Below are 15,751 nucleotides of genomic sequence, written 5' to 3'. Positions count from 1 at the left end.
TTTTGATCCAAAAAGAGGACTGTGTTTTGTGGCAGGGAGTAGAGGAAGGTTTTTTGGAGGAAAAAATCTGGCAAGTGCCTGCAAGATATTCCCTAGATGGGACCTGCCGCTAAATAGACCACTGGGCCACCAGCTTTCTCCTGAGGGTCTACTCCATGTCTTTTCTACCCATTACCAGACTCTGTCCTCAGAGAAACCTTGACATTCTTGGGAAGCTCCTACTAGACTGGGTTGGGCAAGGCAGGCCTTCCTTCTGCACATGCGCCATCACACCCTCCCCTCCACTCCCCTCAGAGGGTATGTTGGGGGATAGAGTAGTAGGTGGGGGGCTGCTGCAGCCCCCCTTTCCCCTCACCCACTCTGATGGATTGTGAAGGGATTGGTTGCATAGGACCAATGTGGAGTGCTTCTGCCTCTGCCTCTGAGCTAGGCTTGCCAGCTGTCTAGGAACACTTTGCAGTCCAGGGGGAGGACTGAGCCATGTTTGGCTTAGTCTTCTGCTAGGGCTAGTTTTGGCAAAGTCAAGAAAGAATGGAAGTGCTATGGGCAGCTTGGACTTGGGAATAGAGAACTCAGAAGACAGACTTCCAGTGGAGTGAGAGACAGTCACACAGGGTAATATAAATGGTGTTGCCTTTCAGAACCCAGAAGAGGAAATGCCTGAATTATCCTGGAAGAGCTCAGATGGGCATCCAGAAGGAGAGCCCCTTGAACTGAGTCTGTGAGGAGGATGGGTAGTGTGCTATGAAGACAAGTGTGGGCAAGCATCTGGGCAGAGAGAATGATAAGTGTCACAGATAGTTGTGCTAGGACTAAGGCTGGAGCCAGTGGGGTTTATTTTCTCTGTCACACTTCATTTTAGTTTAGAGGAATGGCCTACCTCTCTTTTAGCAAGCCTGAAGGGTACCTACTTTCACCATCTACCTGGGTTGCTGGGGACTACAGGCCTTGGATTGGACCAGCTGGAGTGTTACGTTGGAAAGATGTGCTAGAGAGAGCCTTAGGGAATGGACCTCAAGCTCTCCCTTAGCTCTATTCCTTCTCTCATTCTGCCACAACACAGGGAAGGGAGCAGAGGTTCAGGCTAAGGAAATGGCTCTGGCGAAGCTTTAGGCCAGTTTCTTCCACTCTTGCTAACTCCATTCCAGCCCTGCCTTGTGCCGAGATCCAGCTCTGTTGCCAGGGCCTGGCAGGGAGGCTAGGAGGAGACCTGGAAGCCAGAAGACTCATTTTCACTGGAATTTGACCTAAAGCAGGATTGGAAAGGAAGAAAAGAATTTGAACAAAAGTGCAGGCAGGAAGGAGCTGTTAATGAGCCTTTCTTTCTCTTGGGGACAGAGCAGAGCGCATAGCGGGGTGCAGCGCCTGCTCTCCTCAGTGGCTCTCTAAGGTAGCTGTAGTCTCTGGCCGCTGCCTGCTCTCTCTCTCTCTCCTTTTTTCCCTCTCCTCTTTCTCAGCTCTCTCTATTATGGGGACTTGCTCCAGCTCTTTCTCTCTCTTCTGTCTCTCCTTTTGTTCTCTCTTTGTCTATTTATCACACTGTGAAGGTTGAAAGAGATGTTATTAATCTGGGAGAATGAAGGCAGGATTAGTGGTATGAATCGGATTTTGAGAGGTGTAATGATAGAAAGACTCGCTCGGCTGGCGGCCTGCGTGAGCTTGATAAATGGGGAGCACTCCAGACTGACTCGCGCCTTCCTCCGCGCTGTGCGCCCTGCCCGCTGGGGCGTGCCACGCTCTCAGATCTGCCAGCCAGCCCACCCCGCTCCTACCTGAACCGGAGCAAAAAGCCAAGGGTAAAGCAGACACAAATATCTCCCATCTCACTTGGAGACATCATTGCTTTCAGCACCCTTTTCAAGTGGAGGCCTGTCGAGTTCTCAAAGGAGTATGGGCAAAGGGAGCAAGGACCTAGACTCCTGCCTGCTTCTAGGCCCTGTGAGAGTAGAGTTTCCCTCTTGCCTTGACATGGATATCAAGGGTCAAGGAGTGGTAGGCAGTCCATAGGCCAGTCACGTAAGAGTACCAGACCATATGTAATATGCAATTAAGCCAAGTGCTGTTGGGAGAACTGTGATATAAACTGTGGAGGTCAGGATTGGACATGGAAGAGGGAGGAAGAGAAATCAAGAAGGGCTTCCTGAAGGTGGTGTCCTGGCAGACAGGTAGGATTTGGAGAGGGTAGAGGGAGACTAGTGTTCTAGGTGGGGAACTAGCATAAGCAAAGGTGTGAAAACAGAAATAAGCCTGACTTTTGTGGGAGGTTGAAGAGCCTCAGATCTGGTGAATTTCAGATCAAGAAGGGATGTAAGAAATCAAGCAATTAAGTCCCTCACTTTCCACTGGGGAAACAGGCCTGGGGACTAGAGTTGCCATTTTCTATTCAAGTCCTGTTATTTGTTATAAAGGTGCCCCTTCCATCATCCTGGGATGATACAGTGAGCCTTGCCCTCTTCTCTCTTCTGTGACTTTAGTTATAGCCTTACAACCTTCATCTTTGCAACCAGGAGATCCTGGCTTAGGTTCACCACTTCTTAGTCTCCAGCCCTTTCCTAACCTTGGCTCGGGGTTCTCCTCACACTCCTGCCCCCAGCCCAATCTGCAGTCTGCGTGGAGATTTCTGTCCCAGCCAGTTGACTGCTGCTTGTGTGGTGAGGAGAGGAATAGGAGACAGCCCACCCCATTCTGGGCTCCAGATGCCTCTGAGCCTGAGCATTTTCCTCCTTTATATCCCTCTGCAGTTTTCTCTGATCACTCTTTATTGCAGTGATTGGGCACTTATTGGAATCCATGTCTGTTTCTTCTCAAAGGACAGTGGGTTCTTTGAGGACAGGATCTACATATGATTCATTTAAGTTGCTAGGGTCTGGCAGGCCTTCAGTGAATGCATATAGCCTGGCATATAACAGGTTCTCAGTAAATATTTGTTGTGAATTAGTCAGTGTGATTTCCAAGTCCATACTCTTCCATCATATTACACCTGAGTAGAGTGAAGGTAGAGGTGACAAAGGGAGGTACAGGGACCCAGAGGTTGGGCGTGCCTGGAGAGGAGGCTCTTTGGGCCTTATCTCTGGAGACTGTAGTCTCTCAGCCTTCCTTCTCCCCCCTCTAAACATCAGAGAAGAGAAGGGCCTCATCTGACCCTAAAAGCTTTTATTCTCTTCCTGGGTGAACTTATCTACTCCCACAGTTTCATGTACCACCTGTATACTTTCGTAGAACTGTCTTATCTCAGCTCAGACCACTGAACTGAGCTCCTGGTCTACATATCCACCTTCTCCAGGCAGCCCACCTTGGATGTCCCACTGAAGACCATTTTGGTCTTTCTCAGTGATTTTCTTCCAAGCCTGGTTAGGGTTTCTGCTCTTGCAGGTCCTCAACCCCTCACTGTGTGTGAGTTTACATACATTTTTACATGTCTCTCCTTCTAGTTTGGAAGCCCCTTGAAGGCAGTGGCTTAGTTTACGTGATCTGTGTGTCTCTGGCACCTAGCATAGAGCTTGGCACATGGTAGTTGCTTAGTAAGTGTATGTTATATGAGCAAGCCAGTGAAGAGGGAGGGGGGATCTGGGGTAGAGGGGTTTTTTTGTTGTTGTTGTTGTTGTTTAAATATATATCTTTATTGATTTCAGAGAGAAGAAGGGAGAGGGAGAGAGAGAGAGAAACATCAATGATGAGAGAGTCGTCATTGCTCGGCTGCCTCCTGCACACCCCAAACTGGAAATCGAGCCCGCAACCTGGGCGTGTGCCCTGACCAGAAATCAAACCGTGATTTCCTGGATCCTAGGCCAATGCCCGGCCGGGCTTTGGTGGAGGTTTTAAACACCCTTTTTATTTTTTTAGGGAGCAAGAAAGTGGAGGTGCATGTGTTGTGCACAGGTATGCACACACCTTCGTGTTTGCGGAGTGGGTGGGCCTAGTTGTGTCACATGCTCAATAAAGGATTATATTTTAATTTGGAAAGCACTTTAGAAACTTAAAGTGCTTTGCCTAAGTGCTGACTGCTATTAGTGTCTCCTTTTTATTAGGAAAAAGGACATGATTTTTCTCTTTTATCTTCAGGCCTGTCCAACTTCTGAGAGTCAAACTTAGCAAAATGCCTGCCCCTCACTGAGGACTAGTTACATGCCAAGTTCAAAGCTTTGGACTTGAAACACAGAATTTTGCTTTGCAGACTGGTTCTGACACCCCTGAGGGGTTAGCCCAACAGCTCAATATCAGGAAGGGGGTGGGAGAGACAGGGTCATTTGACATAGTTCAAGCTATAGTCCTGAGCCCATCCCATCTCCATATAGGCCTGAGTGGGAGGGCATAAGAACTTGAACCATTTGGGGGAGATAGGGGAATGACCCCAATGGTTATCAAAAACCCACTTGTCATATAATACGAAGAACCAGACTTCAGAGAGAAAATTGGGGAGGAAAGGCCCCAGGAAGAATTGGGTTTGTGTAGTTCAGGGATGATAGGACCAAGAGGCAGAGTCATCACAGCTGCTGGACCTGGTGATGTTGAGAACTGCCACCACTAAGAGCTAGGTCAAAGGGAGGGAGTATGTGTAGCAGTAGCAAGAGGAATTCTTGTCTAGGAGTCCTTGAGGCAGGAACTGGCCTTATAAGAACTTTTGAGGGCTTTGCTGGTTTGAAGGAAAGGTAACAACCCTCCCTAAGGAGAAGATTTGGTGTTATAGTGGCAGGAGCTCCGGAAGGCTCAGCTGAGTCTTGTCGTTGGGCCTCTCTGTATGGCTTCTGCCCAGACTCTTTCCTGAGTATCCACAAGACAGACAGGTCTCAGTCTGGCCTATTTCTGCCAGCCCTGGATATGGAAAGCTTTGCTCATGGCTGAGGCACTGGGAGGTGGGGGCTTTGCCCTATCTTGCTAGTGCCCTGCAGTCCCCATCTCTTAATCGAGCCTAATCTTGGGGAGCTAGGGCAGGGGTGGGGTGAGGGGAGTACATCGAGCCTTCTGTCTTAACTTAATTTTCATACCTCCTGTTGTTAATTATAGAGATGTAATAATGCAATTAGTGCACGATTAAAAAAAATCCCTGATATGATTACCATGGATTTAATATCACATGATATATCATTATATCGTTATGCAGTGACAGATGTAATTGAAATACACTTATTGGAGCCAGGGGTGGTATTTCATTCAATCCCCAGCACCCCGGGGAGGAAAGGGCTGGCTAAAAAGAAGCAATGGGCGAGGAGATTGTAATGAAAACAAAGAAAACTCACAATGTAACTCTCACCCTGGGCAGTTGGCTCAGACTGACCTGCTGCCTTGACTCTGTGACAGTACACGTGGATCCCCAGACAGGCCAGCCTCTTCTTCTGTAGGGGCCAAGGCAGTGTGGCTGAGGAACTCCTTATCTGGTTCTCATCCCCAAAACCTCAGTGTCCCCAGGTCCTCTCTGACTCCGTAATAAAGCTCTGGGAATGTGAGGGAGAATACTTCACCTGAAAATAGACTCAGGACCCTCATGGGAACAAACTGAGCTGGCAGCTGTTCTCCAAATGTTGTGGTCCCTGGATGTACGGTGCAGCCCGTGCTTTTGCTGTGGTGGTAGTCCGGTGCGCTAGAGGCAGCTGTTCTACAGTAGGCAGTGAGCAGGAAGGTTAAGTACACAGAGATGGTAATTATCCCACTCAGGTTCTGCTGATGGACAGAGGCAGCAGCAGCTCTGGGGCTCCTGAACTATGCTGGTAGTCAGGGAACACTGAGCATACCAAACTACAGGCTGGGAGTAGAGAGGATGGGTTTGTGTCACCTGATGCGAGTGTCCTTCCTTTCATTGCTGGCCAGGCCTTTGCTGGGCCTGAGAAATGGGGGCTACCCATAAGGCCAAAGAGTTCAGAAAAGGAAAAGGGGTCAGGAACAGTCTCCTTTGCTGACACAGGAAGCTGAGCCCCCAGTTTTAAGGACAGTTATCAGGATTGCTGTTCTGCTGGGCAAGAACAGCAGTGGTCCTGAAGGAGACTGGGTAGAATTGATTGACAGCGGTAGCAATTCTGAAAACCAGGCCTTCCTGCTTGGCAAAATTATAACTAAAGAGAGGACTTTTTTCTCCTTCCGTCAATGGAGACCATTCAGGGAGGCAGCAGTTATAATCCCTGCCCCGAGGATCTCCTAGCATATGGGTAACAGATTTATAAGCAAATCTAATGTTGCAGGTACTGTGTAGAGTATGGGTGGGTTTAAAGACAATATGAGTAAGACCCTGTCTGGGTGGCTCAGTTGGTTGGAGCATTGCCCTGTGCACCAAAAGGTTGCGGGTTTGATTCCTGATTAGGGCTCAACCTAGGTTGCAGGTTCAATCCCCGATTGGGGCATGTACAGTAGGCAACTGATCGGTGTTTCTCTCTCACATCGATGTTTCGCTCTCTGTAAAATCTATAAAAACCATATCCTCAGGTGAGGATTAAAAAAAAAAAAAGGCATGAGTCAGGAAAGACTTAGTAAAGGAAGGTACTTTTTTGAAAAATTGATTTCAGGGAGAGGAAGGGAAAGGGAGAGATAGAAGTATCAACGATGAGAGAGGATCATGGATCAGCTGCCTCCCACATACCCCCTACTGGAGATCGAGCCCACAGCCCGGGCATGTGCCCTGGCCAGGAACCAAACCATGACATCCTGGTTCATGGGTCTACTCTCCGCCACTGAGCCACACCAGCCAGGCAAGGAAGGTACTTTTGAGTTGAGTATTGAAAGAGGAATATGTGTTCATTAGGACAGAACGTGGGAGAAGTCAGGGCATTCTCGGTAGGCTGAAGAATTTCTTGAGCCAAGTCTGAGAGGCATGAAACAGCAATCCCAGGACTTAGTGGGTAGTAAGGAAAAAGAAGGAAGCAAGGTTGACCCCCACTTTTCTGATAGACCAGAAAACAGTGTTCACTGGAATTTCTAAATCCAGGTGGAGCCCGGTTGGTGTGGCTCAGTGGATTGAGCGTTGTCCCATGCACCAAAATGTCACTGGTTTGATTCCCAGTGAGGGCACATGCCCGGGTTGCGGGCTCAATCCCCAGTAGGGGGCATGTAGGAGGCATCGGATCGATATTTCTCTCTCATCGATGTTTCTATCTCTCTTTCCCTCTCCCTTCCTCTCTCTCTACAATCAATAACATATATTTTTTCAAAAATCCAGGTGGAAATGCCAGGTAGACAACAGAATATATATATTTGACACTCAAGTATAGGCAAGAAATATCAGTTTAGAAGTTGGAGAAGTTGAAGACTAGGAAGTTGAAGAAATTACACAGAAAGAGTGGTAAAGTAGCAAAAACAGGAAGAGAGAGCTCATGAGCACACACATTGGATGACCAGATGCAGAAGAGACTGTATAAGAGATTGCCAGGAAAACGTCAGAGATGTAATAAAACTCAGAGTGACTGAAAACAATAACTATTTTATTAGCTGATGGTTTCTGTAAGTCAGGCATTCATTAAGGGCTCAGTTAGGTGGTCTGGCTCAGGTTCTGTCACACGCGTGTACTCAGTGACTGAGCTGGTACAGTGTGAGGTTGGACCAGCTGGAGGCTGGCTGGGCATCTCTCTTTACCTAGTCTTGTGGCTTCTCTCTGTGGCCTCTCTGCATGGGCTTGTTTGGGCTTCCTTACAACATGGCTGCCTCGGAGCAGTCTGACTACTTCAGGGCAGCTTAGGGCTCCGGGGCAAGAGTTCCAATGAATGAGGAGGAAGCGGCCTTAGCATATAGCATTTCTTAAAGTTACGTAGCATTACTTCTGCATTACTATGTTGCTTGAAATAGTTAAAAAAAAAAAAAAGCCCACCCACCCTATTTCACAGGGAGGTGACATAGACTCCCCTCTTGATGGTGGGTGTATCAGTCACATTGTAAGAACATGTGAGGTGGGAGATAATATTACAGCCATCACTGGAAAATACAATCTGCCACAATTGGTGTATTAGTACCCAGAAAAGGGAGAGGGAACAGCATTCTCAAAAGCAAGGTACACTTTGGGTGTTGGCACCAAGGATATTTGGAGGTGGCAGTGGGAGGGGCATCCCTAAGTGATCTTAGGCATACCTGGAGGAAAGAACTACCATTCTATTTTATAGTACAGGAAACTGAGGCTCAGAGAAGTTTGACAACTCATCCAAAGTTAAAGCACCAATAACTGGCAGAACTGGGAACCAGATCCTGGTTTGTCTGACTCCTGAGCCCAGACACTGCCCTTCTGTAAGACTGGACTCCCAGGCGTGCCATCGTCATGTTTACCTGTGGTCTCGGTACTCGGTTCACCAGCTATAGAAGTATTGGCCAGTTAGATAAAAAGGTTAGGTAGTGGTTATGTCTGTCAGACTTTATCTCCCCCTTCCTCCAGAGTATCATGTTTATGGCTTTGTCTGTTGGGTGTTTATGGGGATGGCAGTTGATTTTACTCTGTTCCTCATCTTGGGAAATGGCCCATCAGCCTTATGCCCAGGGGATGACAGTCACCCAGAGATCTGGTTAAAGGCCTCCTCCTCCCAACTTGTGGAGAGGCTGGATAAATCAATGTGCTGGGGTTGGCTTGGAAGCCCTGTGTTTTCTGGAATTTGCAGGGTGGTCTGTGCTTCTGTCTGCAGTCTGATCTGGGTTCATGCTCACTCTATGTCCGCTCTACTCTCAGGGCCCTGGTAGGTAGCAAATGGGTAGGTAGAGACACCCCAGCAGCTGTCGATGCCTCTTCTTTCCTCTTTGAAGGATCTGATGCTGCTGCCAATGAGGGCTACTTCATCTATTAAACCCAATACACTTGTCGCAGCTGCTAAGCCCCCGTAAGCCGCCGGGCGCCGTGTTTGTGATGGGACTGACAGTGCATGGAGGAGGCTGATTATACACGATTCCATTTCGCGGGCCCAGCAATGTAATTTCACAGGGCGATCAGCGTTTGCATGTAATAGCAGGCTGTGCTGAGGTGTCAGAATATTAAAGGCGCTAATGGCAAAGCTCCCTGTTACACAGGGGGCCACCCGCCGCGCCTACAGCAGGGCTGCGTGGCAGGCCCGTCGCAGATGGCTGGCCACTAAGCTAATGGGGCAGCAGCCAAGGCAGGCAGAGCCACAAGAGGGGAGAGCCAGCCGGGAGCAGCTCGGCACCTGCTTCCCTGCGCATGGAAATTACAGCAGCCCAGGGGAAAGGAAGTGTGCATGCCTGCCTGGCACAGGGCTGGGATGGCGCAGTTTGGTAGACCAGTATTTCTCACCCCAACTCCCTCTGCCCTGGATAGGACTTGGACTCCTCAGACATCCTTCTACCTGCCCCACTCTCTGGTCAGGGACCCATCAGGTAGGCCCTGATGGCCGGGAGAAATGCAGCTGGAAAAGTGGTACCCAGAGAATTTGGAACCAGCATGGAAACGGGGCTCAGGCACAGATCTTGGCAAGAGCTCTTAAAACAGATTGCTGCCCTGTACTGATCAAGGTCAGAAAGCTTCTGGGTCTTACCCCCGCACCGCACAGGCTGGCAGGGGGAGGGGGGGATAGGAAGCAAGCAGGGGGAAATGGGGTAGACTCTAATTAGGGCCCCTCAGTTGATGCCAGTTTGCACAAAGCTGAGAGGCAGCACTTCAAGATATGGCTCCTTCTGTCCATGTTGGCTACCCCAGCAGCACCCAACCCTTGCCTGTGCACTCACTAACCTTGCTCCTGTAATTCTCCTTTGCCCCTGCTATATCTTCTACCTGGTACACTCCAGCACCACTCCTTCCAGGGAGCTTTCCTAGCCACCTCTAATCCCACAGGGCTATCTGTTTCCATTGTCCCTGTAGGCAACCCAAGGGGACAGCCTCCCTGAATCCTGCTGCTCTGATGGTTCCCTGGGTCCCAGACTTCACTTCTCAGCCAGAATCTAAGACATAGTCCACATGGTCCTGTCCTGAGCTAGACTCCCAGGAAGGCTCTGCTAAGAATCCTGGATGGTTATGATCTCTTAGGGGGGATGTCAAGAGGGAGTGGGAAATGGAAGGGCAGTGGAGAGAGCAGGGGCTTTAGAAGGCAGGGGTGTGCTGGAGGGGGGTCAGTGGGCATGTGGGTACAGGTGCATAGGGCAGCAGGTACAAGTACCCAGACCACACATTGGTAGGAGCACAGGTTGCTGTAGGACCCTGTATTCTCTGGGTGGCTCTCTGTGTCCACTGGCTGTGCCTGAAGGTTACCAGAAGTGGCAGGGGTAGCTTGAGGTGCTGGTCCATCTTATTGTGCCTAGAGGGTTCCATAAACTGGTGGTCACACGTGAAGTTCAGCTCTGCAGGGCTGTGTGGCAGTACCTGGAGGAAACATGCCAGGGTTCTCAGTCAGGCAGCAGGGGGAGGGCCCAGGCTGAAGGAGAGCAGTTTTAATTAACCATTTTTAATATCATTTTGGACTTTGGCTGGTATGTGAAGGCCCCGCTGGAAGCAGCATTTGTAAAAATTAAATCCCTCTTATTAGGAGCTTGCCAGACCCATGTGCACGTGCTGTTCCTCCCCCCTCCCCTGCCCCCCTGAGGAAGTGCTGGATGAGGCCATGTCACGGTAGCAATTGGTTATCACGCCTTATCTGGGAATATGAAACTGTGCGGCATAACACCCGCGGCCACGGTGGAGACGCCAATTCATCTCACCCTGGCTCTGACAAGCTAGACTGCCCTTCCTGAAAGGCATCCGTCAGGCGGGACAGGGGCTGACGCCTTGCTTGGTGCCCCTGCTTTCCTGACATGGGTGCTAGCTTGCCCTGGTCCAGCCTGGTCCTCCTGGGCTCACTGCCCTCCACCCCCCCTTCCACACGTCCCAGTCTGGGGAAGTTCTTGGGGAGTCATTATTATAATAATAATCTAATCATGCTGACACGCATTGGGGCAAGCGTCTAATGTTATCTGGAGTGGTCTTCCCGCTTAACTGTGATAAGACTCAGGATGACGTGCAGATAACGTTGAGCTGCCCTGTCCCCGAGCTGAGAGCAGAGCAGAGGGGCCTCAGCAGCCCTGCCGCCCGCCGCTTTAAGCCGGGAAGCGGCAGCACCTGCTAATGCAAGTGTTTAATATTTGATGGGCTGGGATAAAGCAGGATCACCTTCGAATTGAATTGAGTGTCAGCCGAGAATCTATTACTGAAATTCGGGTGTGATTTGACAGCAAAGTAGACGATGTTATTCTTCACTAGTTACTGCAATCTTCTCCCCGACATCACTTAAATATTTTTTTCTTTGCTTGAGTAAACACACATTATCCTTCTTTTTTCCCCTTCCTTCCCTTTTTCCTTTTTAGAAGGAGAAAAAAAAACCCATCCAGCTTGCCTTCTCCAGGCTGATAGAGTAGATTGTTATTTCTTTATTTGTCCTATTAAATGGAATTTCTGATCGTTTAATCCGGCCTTTGTAAGTGATTTTAAAGTACTTGAAAGCCGGCCCGCCACTGCTCTCTGGCCCACTGCACTCCAGCCATGGCCCTGACCATGCATAGCAGCTTCTTCAGCTATGCACCACCCACTGGCTGCTTTCCCTGCCTGCCTGTGTTTCCTGGGCTCTGCCCTAGCTCAAAGCCAGGGACTTCTCCCCTGTCCTTGAGTCTTACATTCAGCCCCCAATTTGTGGTTGGAGCTGTAACTTGGGAAAGGGTGGGAGGGTTGGCTGGGGTGTTGGGCTGTGGCTGGTACCTCTGTGGTAAAGGAAAATGGCTTTGGAGGGTGCTGAGGGTGAAATACACTGGCTCCTAGCCTTTCAGTGCCCATGGGGCTGAGGCTTGGTTCCTGCAGCTGGGCACGAAGGGTACTAACCCTCTGCCCAGCTCCTTGCCCCTGGCACAGACTATGTACAGCCTACTGTCTTTAGTTTCTGAACCTTTGCTGGATGCTCTCCTTTGTGAAGGAGTCTTTAGTGGGATGGGGACTTCCTGGGCCCAGTGAGGGGCACTTCAGTGCCTGTCTGACCATGGCTGCAGTCACTTTAGTATCATGAGTGGATTCACCATCTGACTTCTGGGGACTCACCCAAGCTTCATTCCCATTCACCATTGTCCCACACTCCTCCTGCCACTAGGAGAAGGGCAGCCTGATGTTTGGGGACTTCTAAAGTGAGGGGATGGGTAATGTTTGAAGTATCAGTTAGCTGCGCAAGCCCACTGGTAGAAGCCCAGGACTTTGCTAGCAGGCTGAACAGGAATTAAATTCCCATTGGGCCACTTAATAGTGTTCTAACCCTTATATGTCTCTTCTTTCTGGGTCTCAGTTTCCTTACCTGTGACATTAGGTCTTCATGCCTGTAAGGAATTGTAAGAACAGGTGCCATTCATGTCCTACCATGTGTCCTACCCACCCCCCTCCATGGAGGTTGGAGGCTGCCAGGTGACAGGAGTAGGGGATAGAGGGGGGCAATGAAGTGCCGGGGGTCTGAGCAGATCGATGCCCCCAGCACTTCCTTCCCCAACCCCAGGAAAACAATTAAGTACAGATCGATGGGTGGCCGCTTTGAATATGCATAAGTGAGCACTTGACCTTCAGCAGAGATCTGCTTCCCCCTAACACACACACACACACACACACACACACACACACACACACCACCACCACCCCCCTTCCTGTGCTCCCCTCACAGCTGCTTGAGTCAACCAGGTGACCTTACTCCTCAGTGGAGCTCCCACATGGCACTCAGCCTCTACAACCTCACCTGTCTCTGTGTCAAAAGCAACTTGACCACAGGCAGGTGGTTGGCCCCCTCTCGCTTCGATTTTCATATCCGTGAAGTTTGAATACATTGGCCTCCAAGTCCTTCCAGATACCAGTCTCTGTGACCAGTAATACTGTGGGGAGGGGGCCCAGCAGAGTGCTAGGGACTTTGGAGAGGAAGGAATTTACGGGCAAAGGAGGTACCCTAATGAGAGGAGGAGTCCTGACAAGAAGGATCTTAGTAAATGGGAGCTCTCTAGAGGAGCTGGTGAGGGGGTACCCAATGAGGGTCAAGGCTCTCTGATGGGGAGAGATGCCCAGGAGAGAGGGAGCTCTGGAGGAGGAAGGGGTTTTCTGATGGAAGGGAGACCCAGTGAGGGGACTCTCATGAAGTGGTATTATGAGTCTTGGGGGGAAGATTTGGTGGGGGAGGGTGAGTGATGGGTTGGTTCAGGGGTCAGGGCCTCTGTTAACCATTCTTGCCTCCTGTCTTCTAGGCTTACAGCTTCGCCATGGGCTGCTGGCCCAAGAATGGACTTCTAGACATGAACAAGGGCCTCAGCCTGCAGCACATAGGCCGGCCCCACAGCGGCATTGGTCAGTCCTTCCACATGTCCCCCTGGCAGCTCAATCAGTCCCCTGCCCACATGTCCCAGTCCCCTAGCACACAGAGGGGTTCTGTGGCTCTTTCAGTGCTCTTAACAGCGTGCTCTCTGTAGCTGGGGAGAGTGGGGAATGGAGGTGGCGTCAGGGGAGAGTGGAACCAGACCACTGGAAAGGGTCTCTCAAAACAATATTTAGGAGAAGACTCACAGATAGCCTTGGATTCGAGCCAAGGTACCCCCACCGTGGGCTGTGTCTCTGGTGGTTGCGTCTCTGGTGGGTGATGTCCTCAGAGGGGTGGGCACATGTCAGCTCACCCACCCCCCATGGAGCTGGAAGAGGCTGTTTAATATTGTTTCAAGTCTGTGGCCACTAAACTGGGCAATCAATGGGAGTTAAGGAGATGAATTATTTAAACCTCACCAGCTTTTAATTAGTCGGGGTCCTTCTGACCGATGGCTCCATCCACAGGGTATTGACTCCCCCGCAGGAGCAGCAGCCTCCATTGAGCGGTGCCTGGGTTGGGAGGGGTCATTTGGGGTACCAGGTGGGGGTGCACCCTCAGGGAGATTATTGCTTGGGAGGGGGCTGGAATGGCTGTGGTTCTAGGCATTGGAGGCTCTGCTAGCCTCTGATCTGTCAGTATGGATACGTTTCTGTCTGTGAGTGTGTGTGTGTGTGTGTGTGTCTGAGTGTGTCTGACAACTTCAGCTACTTGTCTCCATGTGTCTAAGAGTATATATGTGTCTGTGTACATCTGTATCTGAGGGATGCATGTGTGTGTAACAGTACATATATATTTTCTTGAGGTCAGTATCTATATATGGTAGCAACTGTCAGCTTGTCAGAAAGTATGTCTGTTCGTTTCTGTGTATCTTACTTTGTGTGCATATGCACACATGTGCATGCAAATGCTACCAAGCAGGCATAAGCTTTGTTCCAAGTGGGGAGGAGCAGCAGTATTCTTGGGTGGTGCTACAACATTATCATAACCTATGTACCTTTGGGGAAGTATCGGGTTGAGGGGAGGGGACTGGCAAAATACACCAAAAGGGCCCAGTCGCCTGCTACAAACGAGTCCGTCATCCTCTCCACAGATACCACTGGTGCCTGGTGCGTGCTGGGCATTCTGAGTAAAAGTTCCTGTCCTCAGGGAGCTCACATCCTGGGATGAGACAGAGACTGAACTGGGCATTTGCCACCCAAGGCACTGAGGGCTGTGATAGAAATATCAAGGCTGCCCCAAACAAGGTTTCCTCAGTTACCAAGGGAGCTTCTACTCCTTCATTTACATCCCACTGACTTCTGGGATGCCCTGTGTCATTCTTTTTTTTTTTTTTAATATATCTTTAATGATTTCGGAGAGAGGAAGGTAGAGAGAGAAACATCAATGATGAGAGAGTCATCGATCGGCTGCCTCTTGCATGTACCCCACTGGGAATGGAGCCCGCAACCCGGGCATGTGCCCTGACCGGGAATCGAACCCCAATTGCCTGGATTATAGGTCAATGCTCAACCGCTGAGCCGCTCCCGGCTGTGCTCTCGTGAGGTTTTGGTGAGACAGAGGAGGTTTGTGAGTGAGAAAACAGCACGATCAGAGCTCTGATTCAGAATCACTGAGGCACTCTGCTGCACAGACTAGTTCTTAACAGGTGCTCAGTTCAATCAGGTGAATGAATGAATGAGTTGATGAGGCAATGGAAGAGTGATAGGAAAGGTCCACAGAGAATGAGGACCAGTGAGAGGACTTGCATTGGCCCAGGGGAGGAGGAACTGCCTGTAATTGAGTCTGGCTAGTGGGAGAGAGCAGGACTGGGTTAACTCATCCTGCCCACCCTGGAGCTGGGTGCCTTGCTTCTATGTATCTGTCTAGGGTGTGTTTTTGAGAGGAGGCTTCCTTGTTTCCACTCTTTGCTGCCTCCTGGGACTCAGTGGTGTCCCTCTTGTCTCTTCACTCATGTTGATTCTGGGTTAGGACCCCTTAAGTGTTCTTTCTTCATAGGAGAAGGTTTTTCCATCTGGGTGGGCCCCAGGGGATAGCCCAAGGCTGTGAGTGACAACAGAGTAAGTAAGGGCTTTGGAGCCAGAAGTTCTAGTTCTACCATCCAGAGCCCTGTGACCTTCCTCTCATGGTTGTTGGGAAGGTTCAGTGAAGTCAGCTGTGTGAAGGGCTTGTGCAGTGCCTGGCACATGCAAACAGTGGGTACTCAAGGACACTGGGGTTTCCTGACATTTGGTGTTTGTATTTTTGAATGAAGAGGGCTGCCCTGCCAGCTCCTGGCTGGCTCTGAGGTGTGGGTGAGGGTGCTTGGAAGGGAGGGAGGATGCAGGGCATTAATTGGGCTGGGAGAGGCGGGGAGGGGAGGCATGGGTTTTGAGCAGTGAGGTTAATGGCCCTCGCGCCAAAGAGACAGCTTTAATGAGCTTCAGCTGGCGGTGCCCCGAGTTACTGTGCGTGCTAAAAGGGTCGCGCTGTAAGAGTTTGATGTGGACTATTTCCCAGCC

General features: G+C 50.2%; 1 protein-coding gene across 30 annotated transcripts in view; it reads left to right on the top strand.

Moving 5' to 3' along the window:
- The window catches only part of ERI3 (ERI1 exoribonuclease family member 3), a 118,794-nt gene that overhangs the window by 80,489 nt on the left and 22,554 nt on the right, over positions 1–15,751 (top strand). For 23 of the 30 annotated variants that reach the window (XR_013999446.1, XM_081145912.1, XM_081145904.1 and 20 more), the window contains one exon: positions 13,141–13,240. The exons of the other annotated variants lie outside the window; for them this stretch is intronic. Coding sequence is in view for 22 of the 23 variants with exons in the window: in XM_081145912.1 (XP_081002038.1) it covers positions 13,141–13,240 (100 nt within the window). In the remaining variant the exon portion in view is untranslated. The remainder of the gene's footprint in view (positions 1–13,140; positions 13,241–15,751) is intronic. 30 annotated transcript variants of the gene reach the window in all.

Source organism: Miniopterus schreibersii (genome assembly GCF_964146895.1).
Source record: "Miniopterus schreibersii genome assembly, chromosome: 8".
Taxonomy (NCBI): domain Eukaryota; kingdom Metazoa; phylum Chordata; class Mammalia; order Chiroptera; family Miniopteridae; genus Miniopterus; species Miniopterus schreibersii.
The sequence above is the reverse complement of the archived record's forward strand: the minus strand, read 5'-3'. Positions and strand labels throughout refer to the sequence as shown.